The following is a 22,089-nucleotide window of genomic DNA, read 5'->3' as shown; positions in this document are numbered from 1 at the left end:
ATACACCTGTCACAAATGCACGAAATTTCTGCCACAGAGGGAGAATGTTTTTCGATTGGATTGGCTAAAGGCAATTATTTTGAAACCGTCCCTTACTCCCCTTTTTATGACTTTACCTATATCTTCCACAAACCCTTACTCTCTCTGTGGAAGACCTTGCTAAATATTTCAAAGGCGGACTCTTGTATTCACATGACATACCCCCTTTGTCTTGGCCCTTAAGTTCCTTCTTCTCTGATGGTAACATTAATCATACTTTCAGAATTTCTTGAACGGCCTGTGGCATTGTTTACAGATGACGACGAAGGTGGTGTTTTTGAGATGGTAGGAAACTTTATTTGGCCAGGTATGTTTCAGTCAAGTTAATGCTAATAATTATTCTATTTTCTAAACGCTAGCTAGTAGTACCACAAAGCAGCTATCTGTTAAAAGCCTGTACTGATGTTAACATTCTAATATCTGCCTTGTGAATATTTCACAAATTGCGTTGCCTTTCACAAATTGCGTTGCCATGTTGCCAAATCCGAGATTTGGTAGCCCAGATTTGTAGTCATTTCATGGTGTGCTGTCCAATATCAAATTAACTTTAAAATGTAAATAACATGGTAGAACGTGTTTTACTTTATTACATCAGGAGGACGTGTACCATTGGATCATACTCCTAAGATTATCATAAAGGTTTTAAGTGTTCATAAAGGGATCAGTATTGAACTGTATGCAGCCATGAGTACCTTAGCTATTATTGGAATCCTGTTGGCGCTCTTCTTTTTAACTTTCAATTTGAGATACAGGGAAAAAAGGTAGGTTGTCGGCTGACATTATAGATATTTGTAACAAATAGACAAAGAAAACTCGTGCTTTTTTGTTAAGTGTTTGTTTAAAAAAAATTGATCCTTCAAATTTGGGTTGAAATGCGCCCCAGCCCCCTCTCTTGAAACGGAGCACGCGAAAATTTGCACAAATAAAACTTGTGAATTTTGGTTATAATTTTGGTTATAATGAAGTTGAATTTCGGTCTTAAATTGATCCTTCAAATTATTATTTGTGCTGAAATGCGCCCAGCCCTTAAAACAATTGCACGCGGAGCATGCGCGAAAATGTGCACAAAAACGCTTATGAGTTTTGGTTACATTGAAGTTGAATTTCGGTCTAAAATTGATCCTTCAAATTACTATTTGTGCTGAAATGCGCGTGGAGCGAGTTAAAATTTTGACTTTCATCGCTTGGAGGGGGTGCATGATCTATGCTAAATATTAGTCAATTCAGCACCCCTCCCCCACCCCCTAATAAAATGCTGGGTCCAATTCTTTTTTGTAAAATGGTGGAGTTGCGCCCTTCTTTCACTGTTATGCACATTCACTCATTTTGTATTACAAATTTATTAACTGCATTAATTTCCCGATTTTTATCCAGATTTGTTAAAATGTCCAGTCCTTATCTGAACAACCTAATCATACTAGGGAGTGTTTTGGTGTATGCGACTATATTTATCGGTGGACTTGATGCTAATCTGGTTTCAGTGGCAGTGCAAACTCAATTTTGTCAGGTAACATATTACGGTTTGGTAACTGCGTTGTACTCGGTCAAATATGATAGTAAAACATTTGTGAAAGCAAACACAGTGGCACATAAAAAACGCCGTTATATCGCTATTGACTGCTATTATACATGTGCTCTCTAAGCAGACGTTGATAATGATTTTTCCATATAAATTAATTAATTAATATCAAAGGGATCAAAATTCAAAATTGCTCTTTTTAAAATAAATTCCAAATTTTCCTCTGATAAAAAGAATTCGGCAGTTTGTACTTATGACACAATGAAATGGGTCCATATCAATTCTGTATTATTAGTTGTGACATATGTTGCTGTGTTTCTTCGTAACAAAATGCCCTAAATAGTACAAACTATTCTTTTTTTCATTGCTATTAAACTGAGACAAAATACAGACCATTTTCATTCAGGTTAGTAACTAGTTTTACCCGTGCAGAAGCCAACTGTTGCCCTTCAACCTTTCCAACAACAATAATTGTAATACAGACTGATCGTTCGTAGATATCCCAAACTATATTTTCTGAGTCCCTGTGACCAGAGGGATATCTTAGCAGACTTTGAGCAACTATTACCCGTTCATACATACACGCTATGTAACGGCGCGTGTGATTGGTCGAGAGCCGGGCATAAACAGCGTTTATGCCCGGTGTCCCGGATGTGCGATTGCCGGGTAGGAAAAAAATGAAGGAAAATCATGACTTTTAATAATGTTACTTGTAGTTTTTTGTTATTATTTTGATGAAATAAGAATTACAAAATGTTTTTGTATGTATGAACGGGACAAGCGGCCCTCGGGCATAAACAACCGTTTAGTCATGAAAATATATGAATGAACCCCTAATTTATAAACTTTGACCGATTGGATCGCACAATAGGTGTCAATTGGCTTACAGTTTTTCCTAATCTGCTAATAGTAGGTATATCACCTCAAAAATAATCGCAGCAGAAACGCGTTATTTATTGTTCCTACATTATTAAGCTTTATTAAAGCACCAAAAATCAAAAAACAGAATTGAAATCGGTCAATGCATTGTGATGTAATGTCAATTTAAAGATGCTCGTAGATGGAATGAAATCCTGCCACAAATGGCTACAATGACAAAATTGGCACATTTCGAGATTTTGAAGATTTATTTGAACGCTTGCTTGAAAAAGCAGCGTTAATTTAAATAGCACATGTAAAATGCCTATCTTTCCTGACTTCGTTACAGAAAACAAAATTTAAAAATCCATCATTGAATAATTATAATAAATTAATCAAATATACTATTTTAGCCATTTCGGCCAATCTGCAGACAAATTAAATCTCAAAAAATGACTAAGTTCAGCTAATTAATTAATATGCAAAATTGATGCCAATAGAAAACCGTACATGATATAAAGGTGCGGGTTTTTATGCACACATATGTATACAAGGTTCTTTCAATTGATGAAAAAAAATACACAAAAAGTAATTAATTATGCAAATTAGGTAATTACAGCTAATTATGTATTTATGATATTATTATGCAAATTAGGCATGAGTAATTTTGGGTTTTTTTTCAATATTTAATGAACGTCTGTTCATTCATCATAAATCTTTTAAGTATGATCCTGTTATGAGGTTGAATAAATGAACTGCAGTTAATTATTTAAAAACAATACAAAAAAATAAAAAGTTTGACATTTTGACGGTGTCTGGAATATAATTTTCATTTTTACTGTAAACATGGTATGTGTCACCATTACTCAAAGCCAAGTCCGAAAGGTAAAAATAAAAATTCAGTTGCAATGATACTTTAAATTAACTTTTTGTCATCTGTATTAACATGGGAGGACAATCGGTAAAAGGAACATCCGATTTACTGTACCGCGTATACAAAAATAGTATGGCCTTGGACACACACAATGGCTTAGAGCTATTGTGGTTTGGAAAATTACTCCCTAAAAATATCATTGATTAATGTTTTGCTTCAACTAGTTTTAGGGGAGTGCTTCATTCGTTGTCGACAGAAATAATTTACATGCTAAGAAAGATTAGTATTTCATCTAAATGGTGGTAGGTCCCTTTACTTCAATAGGCCTATATTTACTGATTTATGAGCGATCTTCCAAAATCCATAAAAACAGGCAGTAGCTCTTAAACAAAACAATTTTTAATTTTTGAGGACCCGATGTTAGCCTCGGAAAGGCTTTACACACCATATATTAAAAATTTAAACAATTTGGATGAATGAAGCATAATGATAAATTCATTTATCGACATGGATGTTTTCTAAAATTGGCCAAATTTGAAGCGCGCCCTTTTCAATTCACTGTTATGCTTGCATGCACAGTGTAGCAGAATTATTGTGCAGCCACTGTGACATACCTACTAATAGTGACCAACTAACTCCCGATATATGCCATTCCTGTTGCTTGTGTCAACCTGGGACAATTGTCACTAAAAATGAAATCTGCAGTACTAATGTATCCTTTTTGTACTCGTAATATTGTTATATGATGTTTCCAGCTCCGCGCGTGGCTCCTGTCTCTGGGATTTGTGTTAGCTTTCGGATCAATGTTCTCGAAAACATGGCGAGTGCACAAGATAGCGGCATTTAAAGCTCCAAAAAGAGTGGTACGTATATTGATATGGGTATATTGCTAATAAATGTTTCTGACTAAAGCAATTCCCATTTTTGCTCAAGTGAATTCACTATAGAACCGATCCATTTCAAATTTCAAAAATCGGAGTATTATAATTATACGGCAAGAGGCTACATAATCAAACCGCACGGTTAGACAACACTGCATGTTTTTCTCACAATAGGTTTGGCTATTTTATATTGAAGCGGTCTGTCACGAGTAAGCATTCTAATTGGGCCAAGGAGTTTCCATTGTGGTTGCTGATAGCACTCGAGATAGCAAACAGTTGATAATAGCTCAAAAATTATTTTTAAAAATCGGTTTTTCGATCAATAAACAGGGCAATAAAGTCCCATCTTGCGTTCGCGTAAAATTTCACATCAGCACGCGCTAGTTACGCATTAAACAACTCGCAAATAGCGTAAGTGCTGCGCCCATAGCAATACACGATGTTATGAGTCTATTTGTTGGCATCTTATAAGCCGAGCAAACTTTGAGTCCACGGTATTGAAAATTTCTAGCGGCCAAGCATAGAAGGCTTTCTTATGGCCACAAAATTCAAAGGCGAAATTATGCAGTAGTGCCTAATACCGCTCTTTCTTTGATTTTAAAGTAGCATATTTCAAGATATTATCAATGTACGATTTTGTTTACAACCAACCGAAGATTTGCGTGCACAATGATGTTTAAATCAATTTTGTTAAATTAAGAGAAAAAAACCTGATTTTCAACATTTAAGATTACGATAGAAACAACTTTTGCATTTACCCTCACGTACTACAAGGGGGAGACGGGGTTGTATCACTCCATACGGCCTTTAAAGGTTCATTCTAAAACGCTTTTCATTACACCCAAAGGACTTACGCTAATCGTAGATCCTTCATACATACACGCTATATAACAGTGCGCGTGATTGGTCGAGAGCCGGGCATAAACAGCGTGTATTCCCGGTGTCCCGAATGTGACTGTCGCCGGGAAAGGAAAGTGAAGGAAATCATGTTTTTTTTTTAATAATGTTGCTTGTAATTTTTTGTTATTATTTTGATGAAATAAGAATCACAAAATGTTCTGGTATGTATGAACGGGGTTCATTCATATATTTTCACCAACTTCCCAGCAAACACAAAACGTTTTCGACATCATTCGCAAAAGGTTATAAAAGGTTGTCAGAAAACGTTTAAATGTCGGGTTATATAAAGGGTATAAAAACGTTTTAATAACATTCCAAAAACATTTTTGAAAACTTGGTACAAATCATTCTAAACAGAATGTTATTTTGGGGTTGAAAAAATATTTTGCAAAAAATGTTTGCCCAAAATATTTACAATAACGTTTTTTTTTATATAACCCGACATTTAAATGTTATTAAAACGTTTTGTAAAAAACATTTTAAGAACATTTCTGTGTTTGCTGGGTGCAAATATTTTAACATAATGTTATTTAAGTGTTGACAAAATATTTGGCCAAAACTGTTTGCAAAAATACATGTAGTTTACAATGACATTTCAAAACATTTTAAAAATATTGTTGTAGTGTGTTTTCATACAAAACGTTTAAAACGATTTCATGACCTTTATATAACCCGACATTTTAATGTTATTAAAACGTTTTTACCTCAACCAAACCCCAAAATATAACTTATTTAAAACGTTTTAAAAACGTTTTTGTGTTTGCTGGGTTAGCTGGGGTAAGTTCAATCATCAAAGTTAACCATTTGGTAGAAAGGTGAAAGTAAAACCATGATCATGGATTAATGCTATTAGTTATAGTTAAATAGTTATTTCCTTTCACATTTAGCAGAAACTTCGTTGGTGAAAATGACATTGTAGTGGTATTTTAGCCAAAATTCACTTTTGCATATATTTTGGTATCATAGCAATACATTCTTACCAAATAATAACAGTAAAATGACGTTTAATGTACACTAACAAATTGGGCTGTGTTGCAAAAATGGCTCATCGGGGAAAGATCGACGGATAAGCATGACAAATGCAAGAGCGTCGTAACTTACATTTTTTGGGGAAAAATTGAGTTATTAATGGATAATACCAATGTAGGTAAATCCTCACATTTTAGCTATTTTACAAGTCTTAAAAGCAAATAATATAATTATAATGGATTTATCAACACGCTTAAAAACAATAAATAAGTAAAGAAATTGAAATACGCAAATATTTTTCTGCCAAATGACAAATTATGCAGATACGAAGTTTCTCTTGCACAAATCCCACGAGATAAAAAACACAACTTTTCATATTGACATTACAGATCATTAAAGACCGGCAACTTTTCCTCATGGTTTTCGTGTTATTACTTATCGATGTCTGTGTTCTTGCCGCGTGGCATATAATCGACCCGATGGAAATTGACACACTTGAGCTCTATGAAATTGTAAGTTCGACGTGTAAATTTTCTTTTATGTTTTTTCTCCTTCAAATAATATATAATTATTGACGAACCTTTAAAGTGTGGTTCAATAAACAAAGACTTAGGATGAGAACACAACCCGGCCTCACTATAGCGCGGCCGCCACACTGTGGCCGCAGTATTTCAATATATTTGTACCGCTCAGAGTGAAGGTAAACTGGCAACTGTTGCGGCCAGAGTGGTACCAATTGGTGTTGGGACAGAGGTATCCACTATTTTTCTGGTAAATAGTTACCATAATCTAGTGTGCCAGAGTGGTACAGTCTCAGTAGAGTGAGGTTGCTTTCTGCTTTCATACTTAATTCAAAACGGTTCAACAAGAATTACGTTTTTATCAGAGTTTTTAGAAAACCGATGCGATACTGATTGTCTGACTCTTTGCCAATCCTCGATGCTGATGGTGTCTTGTAGGAAGTTTGTGTCTCTAGTAGAGAATCGTATTTCTTTGAGAGTTCACGGCCCTTCTCACCCGGCTACAAACCACATCAAACGATTCGGCATAACGGTCGTTGCGCCAAAAGACACGCTCAGAATTGAAGATCAATCGGACGTTGTTTACCGAATATCATGTGGTTATTACAGCAAGATTAATATGTGAATAAAAGGAAAAGGACTGTAGTAGAAGCTATAACAAACACACTGCCCACATGGTAAGTGTGGTGATATCTGATTTAGGCTATTACGTTTGGCAACTGACTCACGTCGTTCGGGCTGGCAACCCGTTCCAAGATGGCAGCGCCCTGTGTGAATAAATGTTGATTATTGCTACGTAGATTGCAAGTGTTCTGAATCACTTATTTGCCTCCGAACTCCAGCATAAGAATAAGACATGGTGTCTAGAGTGGTGTAGCAATGACAGGGAAAGCCATAGCCTTATCGGGAGCCGTGTTTTGCAGAAAACAGCCGATGAAGATAGCAGACCTGTGAGCCTGTGTGGCAGCGAATGACTGCAGAATTTGGCACACGAGTGTCAGTAACATGGTATACAATACATGTACATGTACAATAACAATAAAACAAAAGTAAAAACAGATTCAATGTATGAATGTATACTGAACTTAGTTTTATGGTGCATGATAAGCACGCATTTTAAGCTTACTTTAATTAGCAAGTGAAGTGGCAGTTACAGCCTAGCTAGTCACAGACACAGTCTCCAGATCGAGTAGTAGTATTTGTGTATACGTACGAACATGATCAGCAGCATGACATGTTCAGCAGTCTTAATTTAAAGTGAAATCATGGTGGCAGCAAATTACCTCCATGGTGAAATCAAGACTTTTCGGCAAATCAAGTGTGTATTATATTGCAAGGTTATTTAAATATCTGCATAGCACGACGCAAATTTGCGCGTAAAAAGGCATACATACAGGCAGTTACATACAATTTCTTTGCCAACATATATACATGCATAACAGACGCTTTCTTGATTTTGAGCATAAATCAAGGCTGTTTGGATAAATTATTCGTGCTTCGCGATAATAATATCGTATCTGTCAAGTAAACTTGAGGTTCAACGAACTCAAGGCGCTACAGCGATACTAACACTTAACAGCGTATTCGGCAATTAATCTTGAGGTTCAACGAACTCAAGGCGCTTCGGCGATACTAATTACTAATAGCGTATTCGGCAATTAATCTTGAGGTTCAACGAACTCAAGGCGCTTCGGCGATACTAATTACTAATAGCGTGTTCGGCAATTAATCTTGAGGTTCAACGAACTCAAGGCGCTTCGGCGATACTAATTACTAATAGCGTATTCGGCGATTATCTTGAGGTTCAACGAACTCAAGGCGCTTCGGCGACAAGTGCAAATAAATCATGGCTGAGTTCCAGTTGCCATGTCCACCGCATATGATATGCAAAGGCAACACGGAGGAAAACTGGAAAACATTTAAAGATGCCTATAATGATTACGCTATTGCTACAGAATTAGACAAAAAGAATACAACCGTACAAGCAGCCACACTAAAAACGCTGATGGGACCGGCTTGTAAGAGAATCCTTCTTGGGCTGAAATTGTCCGATGACAAGATGGCAGATGCCAAAGAAATCTTGAAAGCTTTGGAAGATAATTTTGTTGTCAAACACAATGTACTTTATGATAGATACTGTTTTTATAGAGCAGTACAGCAACAGCATGAAAATACAGAGCAATTTGTGGATCGGCTACGACATCTGGCCATTAACTGTAAGTTTAAAGATGAAGAGGATATGATCAGAGACATTCTGATACTGGGTTGTAAAGATGATTCAGCCAGAGCCAGACTGTTCCGAAAAGAAGAAGAGTGCTCACTTAAGATAGCCATAGATGCACTTAAGATAAGTGAGGCAACAACCCAGCAGTTAAAAAGCATGGCGAGCAGTAGTGAACAGCAAATACATTATGCAAGAAGGAGTAACAAGGCCAGATATACTAAACAGGACCAGAATCCTAGATACCACAAAGACAAAAGGCAAGAGCATCAGAATTGCATGTACTGTGGAAAAGAGCACAAAGCAAGTAAAGAAGCATGTCCAGCTTATGGAAAAACCTGTACCAAATGCAAGAAGAAGCACCATTTCAGTAATGTGTGTTTATCACAGAAAAGAGTTAACAGGATCGACCAAGGTGAAGACACAGATGAGTCTACCACAAGTTATGACGAAGTTAACAAGATAACAGTTGTGGAAGTAAATAAGCTGGAAAAGAGCATCATAGCAACAATGATGATAGAGAAGCAGAAAGAAATTCAGTTTGAAATAGACACTGGAGCTTCATGCAATGTTCTCAGCAAGAGTCATTTGAAGAACATTAAATACAAATTGAGAAGACAGAAACCATCCTGAGGATGTATGATGGAAATCTTGTACGCCCGATTGGCAAAGCAAAACTGAAGGTGATAAACCCGAAGAACCAGAGAAAATATCTCGTAGTGTTTGAAATTGTGAGCTCTGACAAATATGTACCGATTTTGGAACGCAAAACTTCAGAAGCCATGGGCCTGATAGAAATTATATATGACAACATAGCACAAGTGCAGACTGCAGCAGCACAAATACGGCCTCTGACAATACAGCAACTAGAAGCAGAATATCCAGATGTATTTGATGGTACTGGAAAATTACCTGGCAAGTATCATATAGAGATTGATAAAACAGTCACACCAGTAGTCCATGCAGCACGGCGGGTACCAGTTGCAGTCAAAGAACAACTCAAGACAGATCTTGATGACATGGTACAGCGCAAGATAATCATTGACGAAACTGAGCCTACAGATTGGGTTTCAAGCATGGTAGCAGTCAGGAAACCATCAGGAAAATTGCGCATCTGCATAGACCCGAAAGACTTGAATCGGGCCATAAAGAGAAGCCATCATCATATGACTACAATAGAAGAAATTCTTCCTGAACTCCATCAAGCAAAAGTATTCAGCGTACTTGACACAAGAAATGGGTTTTGGCATGTTGAACTAGATGAAGCTAGTTCAAAGTTAACATGTTTCAATACTCCTTATGGCAGATATCGCTGGCTGCGCATGCCATTTGGGCTGAAAAGCGCACCAGAAGAGTACACAAGACGCCAACAGCAAGCACTTGCAGGGCTGAAAGGAGTAGAGTCCATAGCAGATGATATGTTGATATTTGGAGTTGGAGGGACAAAAGAAGAAGCAGTACAAAATCACAATGAGAATCTCAGGGAACTCATGAAGCGATGCCAAGAAGTTGGCTTGAAGATCAACAAAGATAAGGCCAAGCTTGGAATGGAAGAAGTGCCATTCATTGGCCATATAATATCCAAAGATGGATTGAAACCTGATCCTGAGAAGATTAGAGCAGTTGGAGAGATGCCTCTACCAACTGATGTTAAAGGAATACAGCGTCTACTGGGATTTGTAAACTATCTCAGTAAGTTCCTGCCACACTTGAGTGATCTCTGTGAGCCATTAAGAAAACTCACTGTGAAGAATGTACTATGGGAGTGGACAGATCACCACACCAAAGCTGTAGACCAGATCAAGAAAGCTGTGACAGCCCATCCAGTTCTACGCTACTTTGACAGTAAGAAAGACGTAACTTTGCAAGTTGACGCCTCGGAGACAGGTCTAGGTGCAGCCTTGCTTCAAGAAGGCCAGCCAATAGCATATGCTAGCAGAGCTCTGACTGACACTGAGACAAGATACGCTCAAATTGAAAAGGAGCTTCTAGCAGCATGGTATGGATTGAAAAGATTTCATGCTTACACCTATGGCAGAAAGGTATGGATCCAGAGTGACCACAAACCTCTCGAGATCATACAGAAGAAACTGCTTCACAAAGCACCTAAACGTCAACAGTGTATGTTTTTGAAGATGGGAACCTATGACTATGAAATTCAATACACACCTGGAAGCAAACTAGTATTAGCAGACACCTTAAGCAGAGCATACCTTCCAGAGTATGATACCAATATACAGCAAGAACTAGAATTGGAAGCAGTTAATCTACTTGAAGAGGTAGACCTTGAAGAGAGTCTGATAGATGTTATCCAAAGAGAGACAATAGCAGACCAAATCATGCAGCAGTTACACAACATGATAGTTCTTGGGTGGCCAGAAGACAAGCAACATGTTCCACAGCAATTAAAGACTTACTGGGGCATCCGAGAAGAACTAACTGTGCAGAAAGATCTAATCTACAAGGGAGAAAGACTTGTAGTACCTCCAGCAGCACGCAGGAGAATGGTTGAGGATATTCATGCTTCCCATCAAGGCATACAAGCATGCATGTCAAGAGCACGCGAAAGCATGTATTGGCCAGGGATGACAGCACAGATCAAAGACTATGTTGAAAAATGTGATGTGTGTAGAAGATACTCTGATCAGCAACAGAAGGAAACACTACATCCACATGATGTCCCAGGTAGACCATGGGCAAAAGTCGGAATGGACATTTTCCACCTTGATGATCGCAACTATTTGATCACAGTAGACTATTTTTCCAACTACTGGGAGATAGATTATCTACCTGACATGAGATCAGAGACAGTAATTTCCAAAGTCAAGATGCACTTCTCAAGACAAGGGATACCCGATACTGTAATATCTGATAATGGCACACAATTTACCAGTGAACAATTCCAAGAATTTGCCAGGAAATGGAAGTTTCAGCATACAACGTCATCTCCAGGATATCCCCAGAGCAATGGGAAGTCAGAAAACGCAGTCAGAACAGCAAAAAGACTGTTGAAGAAAGCAAAAGCAGATAATAAAGATCCGTATCTAGCCATGTTGGACTTCAGAAACACACCAGGCCAAGATGGATTTAGTCCAGTGCAGAAACTAATGAGTAGGAGAACGAAGACTCGCCTACCAACTACTAAAAAGCTACTATCTCCAAGAGTGGCAAAAGGAGTCTCAAGAAAGATCAATGAAAACAAGCAAAAGCAAGCTGATTACTACAATCAAAACGCTAAAGATCTCAAGCCACTTCAGTTAGGAGATCACGTTCTCATTTATGACTTTCAAAACAAGCAGTGGTCAACTAAGGGTATGATTGTCAAAAGATTACCTTACCGATCATATGTGGTAAAGCTGTCAAATGGCAGAAATCTGAAAAGAAACAGAAAGCATTTGAAGAAGACTTACCAGCATGTTGATCCAATTGATGAGGATGATGATGAACCACTAGGTCAACCAGCAGCAGCAGCACCAGCACCAGTGAACCAACCAGTTCAACCAGCTACAGGTCAACAAGACAGCACCAGAGCAGCAGCACCAGCGGTGAGAACCAGATCTGGCAGGATGGTGAAACCACCAGCATATTTGCAGGACTACCAACAATAATATGTGTTTCACATGTCTATACTGTGCACAGAGTCAAATTTAGTGAAAACAATTTGCCTGCTTAAACAGACTCATGTGATGTCTGAACTGACTTTATGAACTTTCACAAACTTCAGTGAATTTATGTAAATATGTTTTCACAAGTTGCAAGTTTTGGAATTTGTGTTTATTCAAAGAATCAACATTCAGGTTAACCTACATGCAATACAGTAACAAATCCTCATATATACAACATGTGATCTCGGTTCTAGCGTTCCATGGAAGAAAGAAGAGGAACTCTTGATAATTGTTCAAATGAAAGTGCCTTCAGTGTTGGAGTTCAAGCAATAGGGAAAAAATAACACCCTGTAATCCAGCACAGAGTTTTGGATAATCCATCCAGTTCTCTTTGTTTAAAATTCAATTTCGTTGTTTGAAAGTTAAAAGAATGAAAAGGCACTGAAACTTGATTAAAGAGAAAAAAGACTCTCATAGAATAACAAAAACTCTAATGAATGGACATATTGCTGCCAATACAACTTGATCAATATTAGTTGCAGCAACAAGATTGTTCAATCTTCCCAAAAGGGAAAGATGTGGTGATATCTGATTTAGGCTATTACGTTTGGCAACTGACTCACGTCGTTCGGGCTGGCAACCCGTTCCAAGATGGCAGCGCCCTGTGTGAATAAATGTTGATTATTGCTACGTAGATTGCAAGTGTTCTGAATCACTTATTTGCCTCCGAACCCCAGCATAAGAATAAGACAGTAAGTAATACCTCTGCCGTAGCTGAAGGCTGAGCATACAAAGACACTGCACATGATCTGGCCATTGACACATAAATTCAAATAAATTCACGCCATAGGGACGGGACCGTGAACTTTCAACCTCGAGGATAAAGTCGGTAGAGGATCAGACACTATACAATCGCTGATGGTCTATTGACATTTGGTCTAATACCATTTGGTCTAATTCCCGTTTAGTCTATATTCAATTGGTCTATTACCAAAAAGGCTAACTGCCACTTAGTCTAATAATCATATAGTCTAATGTCCATTTAGTCTAATATTGTTTGGTCTAATAACCGGTATGTCTACTAACCATATAGTCTAATAACCATTTAGTCTAATATATTTGGTCTATAACCAATAGGTCTAATAGCCATTTGGTCTAATAACTGTTTGGTCTAATAAACGTTAGGTCTAATACTCGTATGGTCTACTAACCAGTTAGTCTAATACCATTTTGTATATTTATTAATAAACTAAATTCTTGTAAGACTAAATGGTGTGTAGACCAAATGGGTATTAGACCAAATGGCTATTAGACCTATTGGTTATAGACCAAATGAGTATTAGACTAAATGGTTGTTAGACTAAATGGTTTTAGACTTATTGGTTATTAGACTAAATGGTTATCGGACCAAATGGTTATTGGTCCAAATGGTTAAAGGACCAAATGATTATTGGACGTAGTGGATATAGACCTAATGGGTTTAGACGAAATGGATATAGACCAAATGGATATTAGACCAATTGGTTTTAGACCAAATGGCAAATCCCCTCGCTGATTACGGAGAAAGGTTTCTCAGAAAATAAGTGCTGTTGAACTGTTCTCATTTACCTTTATGTCTTCCACCAAGACGTATAAAAATATTCAGTAGCGAATTACGAAATATATAGTGGAACAACGAGCCTCTTGGAAGCATCCCATTTAATTTTATTTTTATGCACCTCTCATACAGGACGATCCACAAGTACCAAATCAACGACTGATACCATACTACGAATACTGTTCCTGTAAGCACCAAATCTACTGGTTGACAGCATTATACAGCTATAAAGCTTTGTTGCTGATATTCGGGGCGTTTCTGGCTTGGGAAACTCGGAAGGTAGGTATGTCAATGGCGTGGCGGGCAGTCATTTCCAAGGAAGTACGTATCTCGTTTAAAGTTTCACCGGCATGGAGCCAAATGAAGCTGAAATGAAGTTAATGCCGAATCTTGCAATTACTATATGTCCATTATTGTCTCTGAGGGTACCTGTTGTTATATGTTTTAAGGGTACCTGTTAGAGGTTTTAAGGGTATCGGTTGTGGCTGTAGTTTAAAGGTATTAGTGAGCTTGAGATTTCCAAACGTGCGTATCAAAGGTCCATGCATTGTGCACGGGCGTATAATACGCACGTTTGGAAATCGCAAGCTCTATATTATTATTAGTAGAAGTAGTAGTAGTAGTATTAGTGTTATTAAATTATTATTATTATTATTATTATTATTATTATTATTATTATTATTATTATTATTATTATTATTATTATTATTATTATTTAGTATTATTAGTGTTATTATTATTATTATTATTATTATTATTATTATTATTATTATTATTTGCCTACCAGGTGACAATATCTGCACTGAATGACAGCAAGCTTATCGGCATTAGTGTGTATAATGTGATAGTTCTATGCACGATTGGAGTATCCGTCAGTTTCGTCATTAATAACAATCCATCGATACTCTATATCTTCACTAGCTGTGTCCTGCTATTTTGTACGACGATTACATTGATAATTGTATTTGTACCAAAGGTAGGTTCAAATGATGCCTCCCCAAAGGTAGGTTCTAAGTTTGCCTACCCCAAACGAAATGAAAAAAGGCGTGGTGATATATTAGTAGTGTGCTACACACAGGCATAAAACCACAAGGCTCAGCATATTTACAAGAATTTGTTGTCCACTGTCAGTAGCCCACGGCTGTTTGATGTGATCATTTATTAAATTTGCTAACAATGCATTATAATTATGTTCAATTCTAGACCTGGGCAATACCAACAGCTATCACAATAAAATACACATAATACTTTTTAGCTATTTCTAACTTCGTTTCTTTATTCTTTATCAATTATTCATCTTTTTCTGTTTTTGTGGTAAGTTTTATATTATAAGCTGTGTGTTTTTATTTGTGTGAGGGTACTATTTACATATATTTTAATAATATGAGTTATATTCCTTACATTTTGATGATAAAAAGTTTTTTGAAAATGTCCTTGATCTTTATTACTCTTTTTCTGATTTTTTTAAAAGTCATTACACAAATGTCTACCCCTTGTAAAGATACACACACGGTTTCAGATAAATAGCGCCATCATTGTTCACCTTTACTTAAAAATGACTATGGCTTTACATGCCATCAAACAACCGTACCCGGCCCAAGACACACCGTACAAACCATTTATAAATATTCATGATCTTAATATAATTAATATACAAGCCCTACCTCTACATATCACAATTAACCACCACAGCAAAGATCAGCCGCCCGAGTTCTCGTTCCTTGCCCAACAGAATTCCAAGTCAGCCAAATCATTTAACGAGAACAAAATAAAGACTGCGCTGGGGTTCGAACTCGCATCGCTACACACCCAGACAGCGGTGTCTAACGCCTTACCTTAGCTGCTCGAAAAAAAACACCACACCTTTTCAATTATTGCCAAAACCTGGATTTCTTTTAATTGTTTTCACTTGAATGCTTTGTTTATCTTTACAACATCTTTTAATTTGGGTTGTTTCAAATCATTTCAGATCATTTCAGTCTACAAATACCCAGACGGCCCACCGACGATAAACTCGGGAAGGACTAATAAAAATAAGCCCGAAGCGCGCAGTACAGTGTGCAGCCAGAGTCAAATGGAAACTCTTCAGGAAGAAAACATGTCGATTAAGCAGAAATTGGCCGAAGTGAGTATATTCACTTCTTTCAATGCAGCTAAAATAAAGCAACATATCTTTTCGATTTGATTTGTTCGGGTTTTGACAACCCTGGATAACCATTGGGGTCCATTTGAACATCAGGACGGGTTGGGAACAGTCAGGGGATAACACCCTACTCTTTTCGAAACTGGCTCTCTGCACACGGGACCGACGGCTTAACGTCCCCTCCGAAGGACGGAGTACTTTTATGATTCATTTACCCAATTCTAAATGAACCATGGGGAGAGCGGAAGTCTAAATTTAATCTACAGAGGTTGCCAATTTCAGACTTTTTTCCAAGTCAAATTCCCAGCAAATCGCCACCGCCGGTAATATGAACCCGGGACCTCGTGCACTGAAGGCAAGTACCCTAACCATTGCGTCACGCTCTCCCTATACTTTACATGAGGTTGCTGACCATTAAATGGCCCAGAGGCAAGACACATCTTATAAACAATTGATCATCATCCAGGGACGCCTTTCCGATCTATACATGCGCAGGACCTTAGTCAAACCGTGATAGATCCAGTGTCTAGCACTATACCGAATGATTTAACTGTTAACTGCTGTACTGGGTATCTTAGTCTGGTTCTGAAACCTCATAATGATTTGGTCTTAACCCAGAATACTTTTCTGCAACCCTTTAGGTAGAAAAATTTTGACCCAACTTTCACGAAAATCAGAGTAACTAACTTTTTTCACAACTTGGAATTTGACCCTTGGCCTGTTGCGGCTTGTAACTTTTGCACCATGGGTCACATTGAGAAAAAAATATTGCTATACTTTGATACCTGTATAACCCTGTGGGGTCATTTTGAGGTCATTTATTTCAAAATACCCAATGGTACCACAATGGCATTACAACACAGATTCTGAATCAGTATAGTATCAGAGATACATTGTATGGACTCTACTTTTGTAGTTTCACCTTCAGAATCTTAAATGTATCGATATTATATTCAAATAATTGGTGGTGGAGTGGAGCGCATAGTGGCATATAGGTGCACCCCCACCTTCAGACGTAGACGGTACAATTAAGCCGATTGCGTCAAAATATATTTCATGTTAAAGATAACCCACGTCTTCTATCTTGTGGTTACAGGTGGAAATTGAAAACAAACGTCTGAAAGCATTACGCCCTCTATCGGAAAGCGTCATCGATGTTTCAGCAAATGATGCCCGGTTCAAGAGTGGTTGTGGTCTGTGGTGTGCAGGGGTTATGTGTGGTTGCTGTGCAGGCGATCATAAAGATGCCTATCGACCAGAGGAAGACGGAATTAGCAATATTGCAACGGAGGCGTCAACATCTGGCGTTTGAGCTCCGGGAACCACACAGAGGTCCACACCACAGAAGGGGGTCTACATTCCCATGTACGTCACTGTATAAAATTATATGAGAAAGGATGATTTGTCAGAGGATATTATATCACTCATACATAAATTCTAGACAGTTCATTGGTTGATTACCATTTATCATTTTTACTATCACCTTCTCCGTGTGATAGTCTTTACCATCATGTGCTCTGCCGTAGTGCGCCTGCGCCAAGCCGTGCGCTGACTCTTGGACTCGCCGATTTAATTATGGGGTGGACCCCAAAATGTGAAGTATATCATGGCAAAACATGGTGTTATGTTGTAGTGAAAAACCTAGTTTCCTACCTAAAATAGTATTTTAGTAATATAATTTATGCATGAGTGATATAAAACAAATATTAACTGTCTTAAATTCGTGTAATGGTCGAAATATAATCACTCGGTGAAAGATGTATTGTTCCATTCCACTCGCCGTGATTATATTTCGACCATCACACTCATAGACAGTTAATATTTGTATAATGTTATATGTATTTGAGCCGAAAGAACACCGCCCCACAGAAGTCTTAATTTTCCGGGTGTTTTGTTATAACCCCAACGAGAAAATGCATTTCCCCCCCCCCCCCAAAATGCTCTGTATTGTGCAAAACGCCTCCACTGATGACAATTAAATACTTGGTGACCTTAAATCCATATTATAACATTTGCTGAGGGGAACCCCCTCAAAAAAAATTAATATTGTCTGTTATCAATGTAGGGCTGAATAGCTTCAAGAACTTTGGCTTTGGTGTGCAGGGGTTATGTGTGGCTGCTGTGCAGGCGATCATAAAGACGCGTATCGACCAGAGGAAGACGGAATTAGCAATATTGTAACGGAGGTGTTAACATCTGGCGTTTGAGCTCCGGGAACCACACAGAGATCCACACCACAAAAGGGGTCTACGTTCCCATGTACGTTACTGTATAAAATTATATGAGAAAGGATAATTTGTCAGATGATAATGTTATAATTATGTATTTGAGCCGAAAGAACACCGCCCCACAGAAGTCCTAATTTTCAGGGTGTTTTGTTATAACCCCAACGAGAAAATGCATTTTTTTTTTCAAAAATGCTCAGTATTGTGCAAAACGCCTCCACTGATGACAATAAAGCCATATTACTAAGTATAACATTTGCTGAGGAGAATATCAAGACTTTAGGTGCTGTAGTTTTGTCAAAATCCGAGATTTTGAATAAACCGGCAGGAACCGTCGGTTTATTTTTACGATAGAAATATAATTCGAACGCGTATGCGATGTTCATAACCCAGAACTACGTACACGATGTGCGGGACACGCACACCAGAAGATCGTACCGTATTACAACCACCAAAGTAACATGCATTGGCGCTAGTAGTAAATTCCATTTTTTTTTGCTTTACCTCACTTGTTCGGCTCAAGGGGACATATCTGACAGTAAAAGCTAACTTTTATGGAAAATAAATACTAATCTATTTTTAAAGAAATGTTATATGGCTTTAATTGCGCTTTTTAACGGAATGTCACTGTGAAAGAATTTAAAGCCCAAAGCAACCCCCTAACTACTTTTTGCATGATTATACCAATACACCCAATGAAGTACTATTAAGATACCATGTTGACTTTTTTAATCTATACCCATCTCAGCTGGTTCTGAGTTTTATCTGGGTATCGTTTGTATAATTGATTGCTAAAATTTATTCGTGAAATTAATCTATATAGTTTGGTGTTTTAAAAATATTGTAAAACGCATTGAGATTTTGTATGTAATGGGCTATAAAAGAAATAAATATTACTATTTATTATAATCAGTATTATTATTATTAAAGACTAAACCGGAAGTGCTTTTTACATTTTACTGTAAAATTAAAACTACTGTAATTTAAATTACAGTAAAATGTTAGATTTTATAATAAACCCGGAATCCCGGTTTATTCACCGTGTTCACTGACCGAGTGATGGCTGAATCGTCTCGTATGTTGATATTCGTCGTTAGTTATACGTCTGATTAATACGTCCCAGTTGCGTGAAGCTCCGCTAAATAACGATCGGCGAGCTAATACACGCATTCACGATAACTTATAGGCGCTGGAATGAAATAGTGTCTTTTTGTTTTACCTCATTTTTTTGGCTCGAAATTAAAAAGGCAAATACTGCGATCAGTGAAAGTAAACAAAATGCTAAAAACAAATAAGAATTTATTTGTCGGTAAAATTATTGAGAGAGCCGTTCACAATCATGTGTATTCTTATGTATCGGAACATGGGGCCAAAACAAATCTTTCACAACCGATCATGAGATTTTCACCCTGGAACGTGTGTCAAACATAAAACCCTAAGAAACTATACGTATAGTGTATACATGTTGAGGGGCCAAGTGGACTTACGGTCTTCTTGCGCTCAGGTATTCAATTGGTTTTCCTTAACACAAATAAGACTAAAGTGATGTTATCGGGCAGTAGTGCAAAATTACGTCAAGTTGATGAAGATTCTTTTTCAGTCATTGTTATCGGTTGTAAACTAGAGAGAGTTAACAAGGCTAAATGTTTATGTATTGTAATTGATGATGAATATTTGTGGCATAACCAAGTAAATTGTGTTATTCAGAAAATGTTCTGTCTTACAAAAACGATGTGCTAGAATTATTTTGAGCGTAAATTCCCAAACCTCGTCTAATGGTGTGTTTCCAGTATTAGGATGGAACTCACTTTATGATCGTTGCAATTATTTTAAAGCACTACTGATGTTTAAATTTTGCCTGTCGCCATCATATCTTTCTTCCAAATGTAAATTTGTATCAGATTATCATGGCATATACAAGACAAGCTGTGGCTGGTCTGTTAGCATTAGCGCTGCCACCTTGCTTTAATGGTAATGATACCGAATAATTTAAATTTTCTTTCTCCTACAGTGGTGTTGAGGTATGGAACAAAATAAATTATGATGTAAGAAACGCCTCAAATTTACAATGTTTTAAGAATATGTATAAGTTATAATGTGATGTTATTAGTGGTTTCATATGTATTTAACAGTGTACTTATATAATGATTGGTGCTATATTTTGTTATCAGTCTTTAATACCGAATTTATTAATTCGTTTTAAGCCTGTACTTTTGAATGGAACGGAAGTAAGAGTGCTCTATTTTTGCAACAAAATGTTTGTTTTTTCCAAGAGCATAAGCAGACTTTCAGATTTTTTTTGCCGTCGGTAAATATTTTTTAAATTAAGTCTTTTATAACATATTAAAAAGATAAAGACCCCTGCTGTATAATAAACTAGGTAAGTTTTGAGTAACTTTCATGAAAATTATCAAAAGAAGTGCCTATTCTTTTGTGTGTGTATGGTCCATCACCTGTCACTTGGTGGTAGTCTTGTAAAATGTCTAATGGCGCTGCCCATGGCCACTTGATGAATCGTTTAATTCGAATTAATCAATTCAATATTATTAGATTGGTTTGATTTGATATGTGTTATTAATTTTATTGTACTGTTGTGCAATTGTTATATGATGCAGGGCCCCGTGTAAGAACAGCATTTTTGCTGTTCGGGCTACCCTGGGTAAATATGATGTAATAAATAGATAAATAAAATCAATTATTTATGGAAATCGCACATTGTTGATTTAAGGGATCCAAAATGAGCGTTTATTGCGTTTCGACAGTATTTTTTGTGGGACATGAGAGCACCTCAGACCTATCGAATTGCATTCTGAATACGAAGCATGTCTTTCTGATATCAAATAAATTTCATTTTTTGAAAATCACAATATAATACCAATTTTATGACAAATTATAAAAATTTGATATTTTTCAAATTTTTGATATATAACAGTCCTCGAAGTAATTATATAAATCTAATGATATATTCTTAAAGTGTATGTAGCAGGAGGAAAAGCCGACGGTCAATTGAAAATTTTGACCTTTCATATTGAAGATATGGATTTTTTTCCCAAAAAGACCTAATTTTTTTGGTGTTTTGGGAAAAAAATCCATATCTTCAATACGAAAGGTCAAAATTTTCAATTGATCGTCGGCTTTTCATCCCACCTACATACACTTTAAGTATAAATCATCAGATTTATAAAGTTTACTTCAAGTACTGTTAAATATCAAAAATATCAATTTTAATGATTTGCCATAAAATGTGTATTAAATTGCGAATTTCAAAAATCAAAATTATTTGATATCAGAATGACATTCTTCGTATTCAGAATGCAATTCGATATGTCTGACGTGCTCTAATGTCCCAAAATAAATACTGTCCAAACGTTCATACCCCAGCCCTTAATGTTTTGAAATTTGTTGCCGAGATGCATCAACTGCAACGGATGATCAAACATCAAGAGTGACTTCACCGTAGCAAGACTGTAGATTTGTTTTTGTTTTTTACTTCTAGTCTGTAGTATTTTATAGTATTATATTTCGTACAGCTATTTTTAAATATAATCCAGTTGTATAAGTTCATAATGTGCAGGTAGTAAACATGAAGTAGAAAGATTAAAACATTCAACTGCACACCAAGTTATTTTCCCAAATATTTCAGAACCAACTGGTTCCTTCCTCAGTAGGTAATGGTGTGTGAGATGCTGCTGAGATCAGTGTTTCTAGAAGATCTTCTACTAGAGTTGCCAGTTGGT

The 22,089-nt window shown here is 36.9% G+C and overlaps 1 protein-coding gene across 1 annotated transcript in view; it reads left to right on the top strand.

Annotated features, from left to right (window-relative positions):
• LOC140143818 (gamma-aminobutyric acid type B receptor subunit 2-like) overlaps positions 1–17,439 on the top strand; it is a 45,485-nt gene extending 28,046 nt beyond the window's left edge. The window contains 9 exon segments of the mRNA XM_072165629.1: positions 263–346; positions 635–800; positions 1,414–1,546; positions 4,046–4,153; positions 6,430–6,552; positions 14,117–14,263; positions 14,772–14,960; positions 15,954–16,109; positions 17,224–17,439. Coding sequence (XP_072021730.1) covers positions 263–346; positions 635–800; positions 1,414–1,546; positions 4,046–4,153; positions 6,430–6,552; positions 14,117–14,263; positions 14,772–14,960; positions 15,954–16,109; positions 17,224–17,439 — 1,322 coding nt within the window.
• The last annotated feature ends 4,650 nt before the right edge of the window (positions 17,440–22,089 follow it).

Source organism: Amphiura filiformis, unplaced genomic scaffold, assembly GCF_039555335.1.
Source record: "Amphiura filiformis unplaced genomic scaffold, Afil_fr2py scaffold_29, whole genome shotgun sequence".
Classification (NCBI taxonomy): domain Eukaryota; kingdom Metazoa; phylum Echinodermata; class Ophiuroidea; order Amphilepidida; family Amphiuridae; genus Amphiura; species Amphiura filiformis.
The sequence above is the reverse complement of the archived record's forward strand: the minus strand, read 5'-3'. Positions and strand labels throughout refer to the sequence as shown.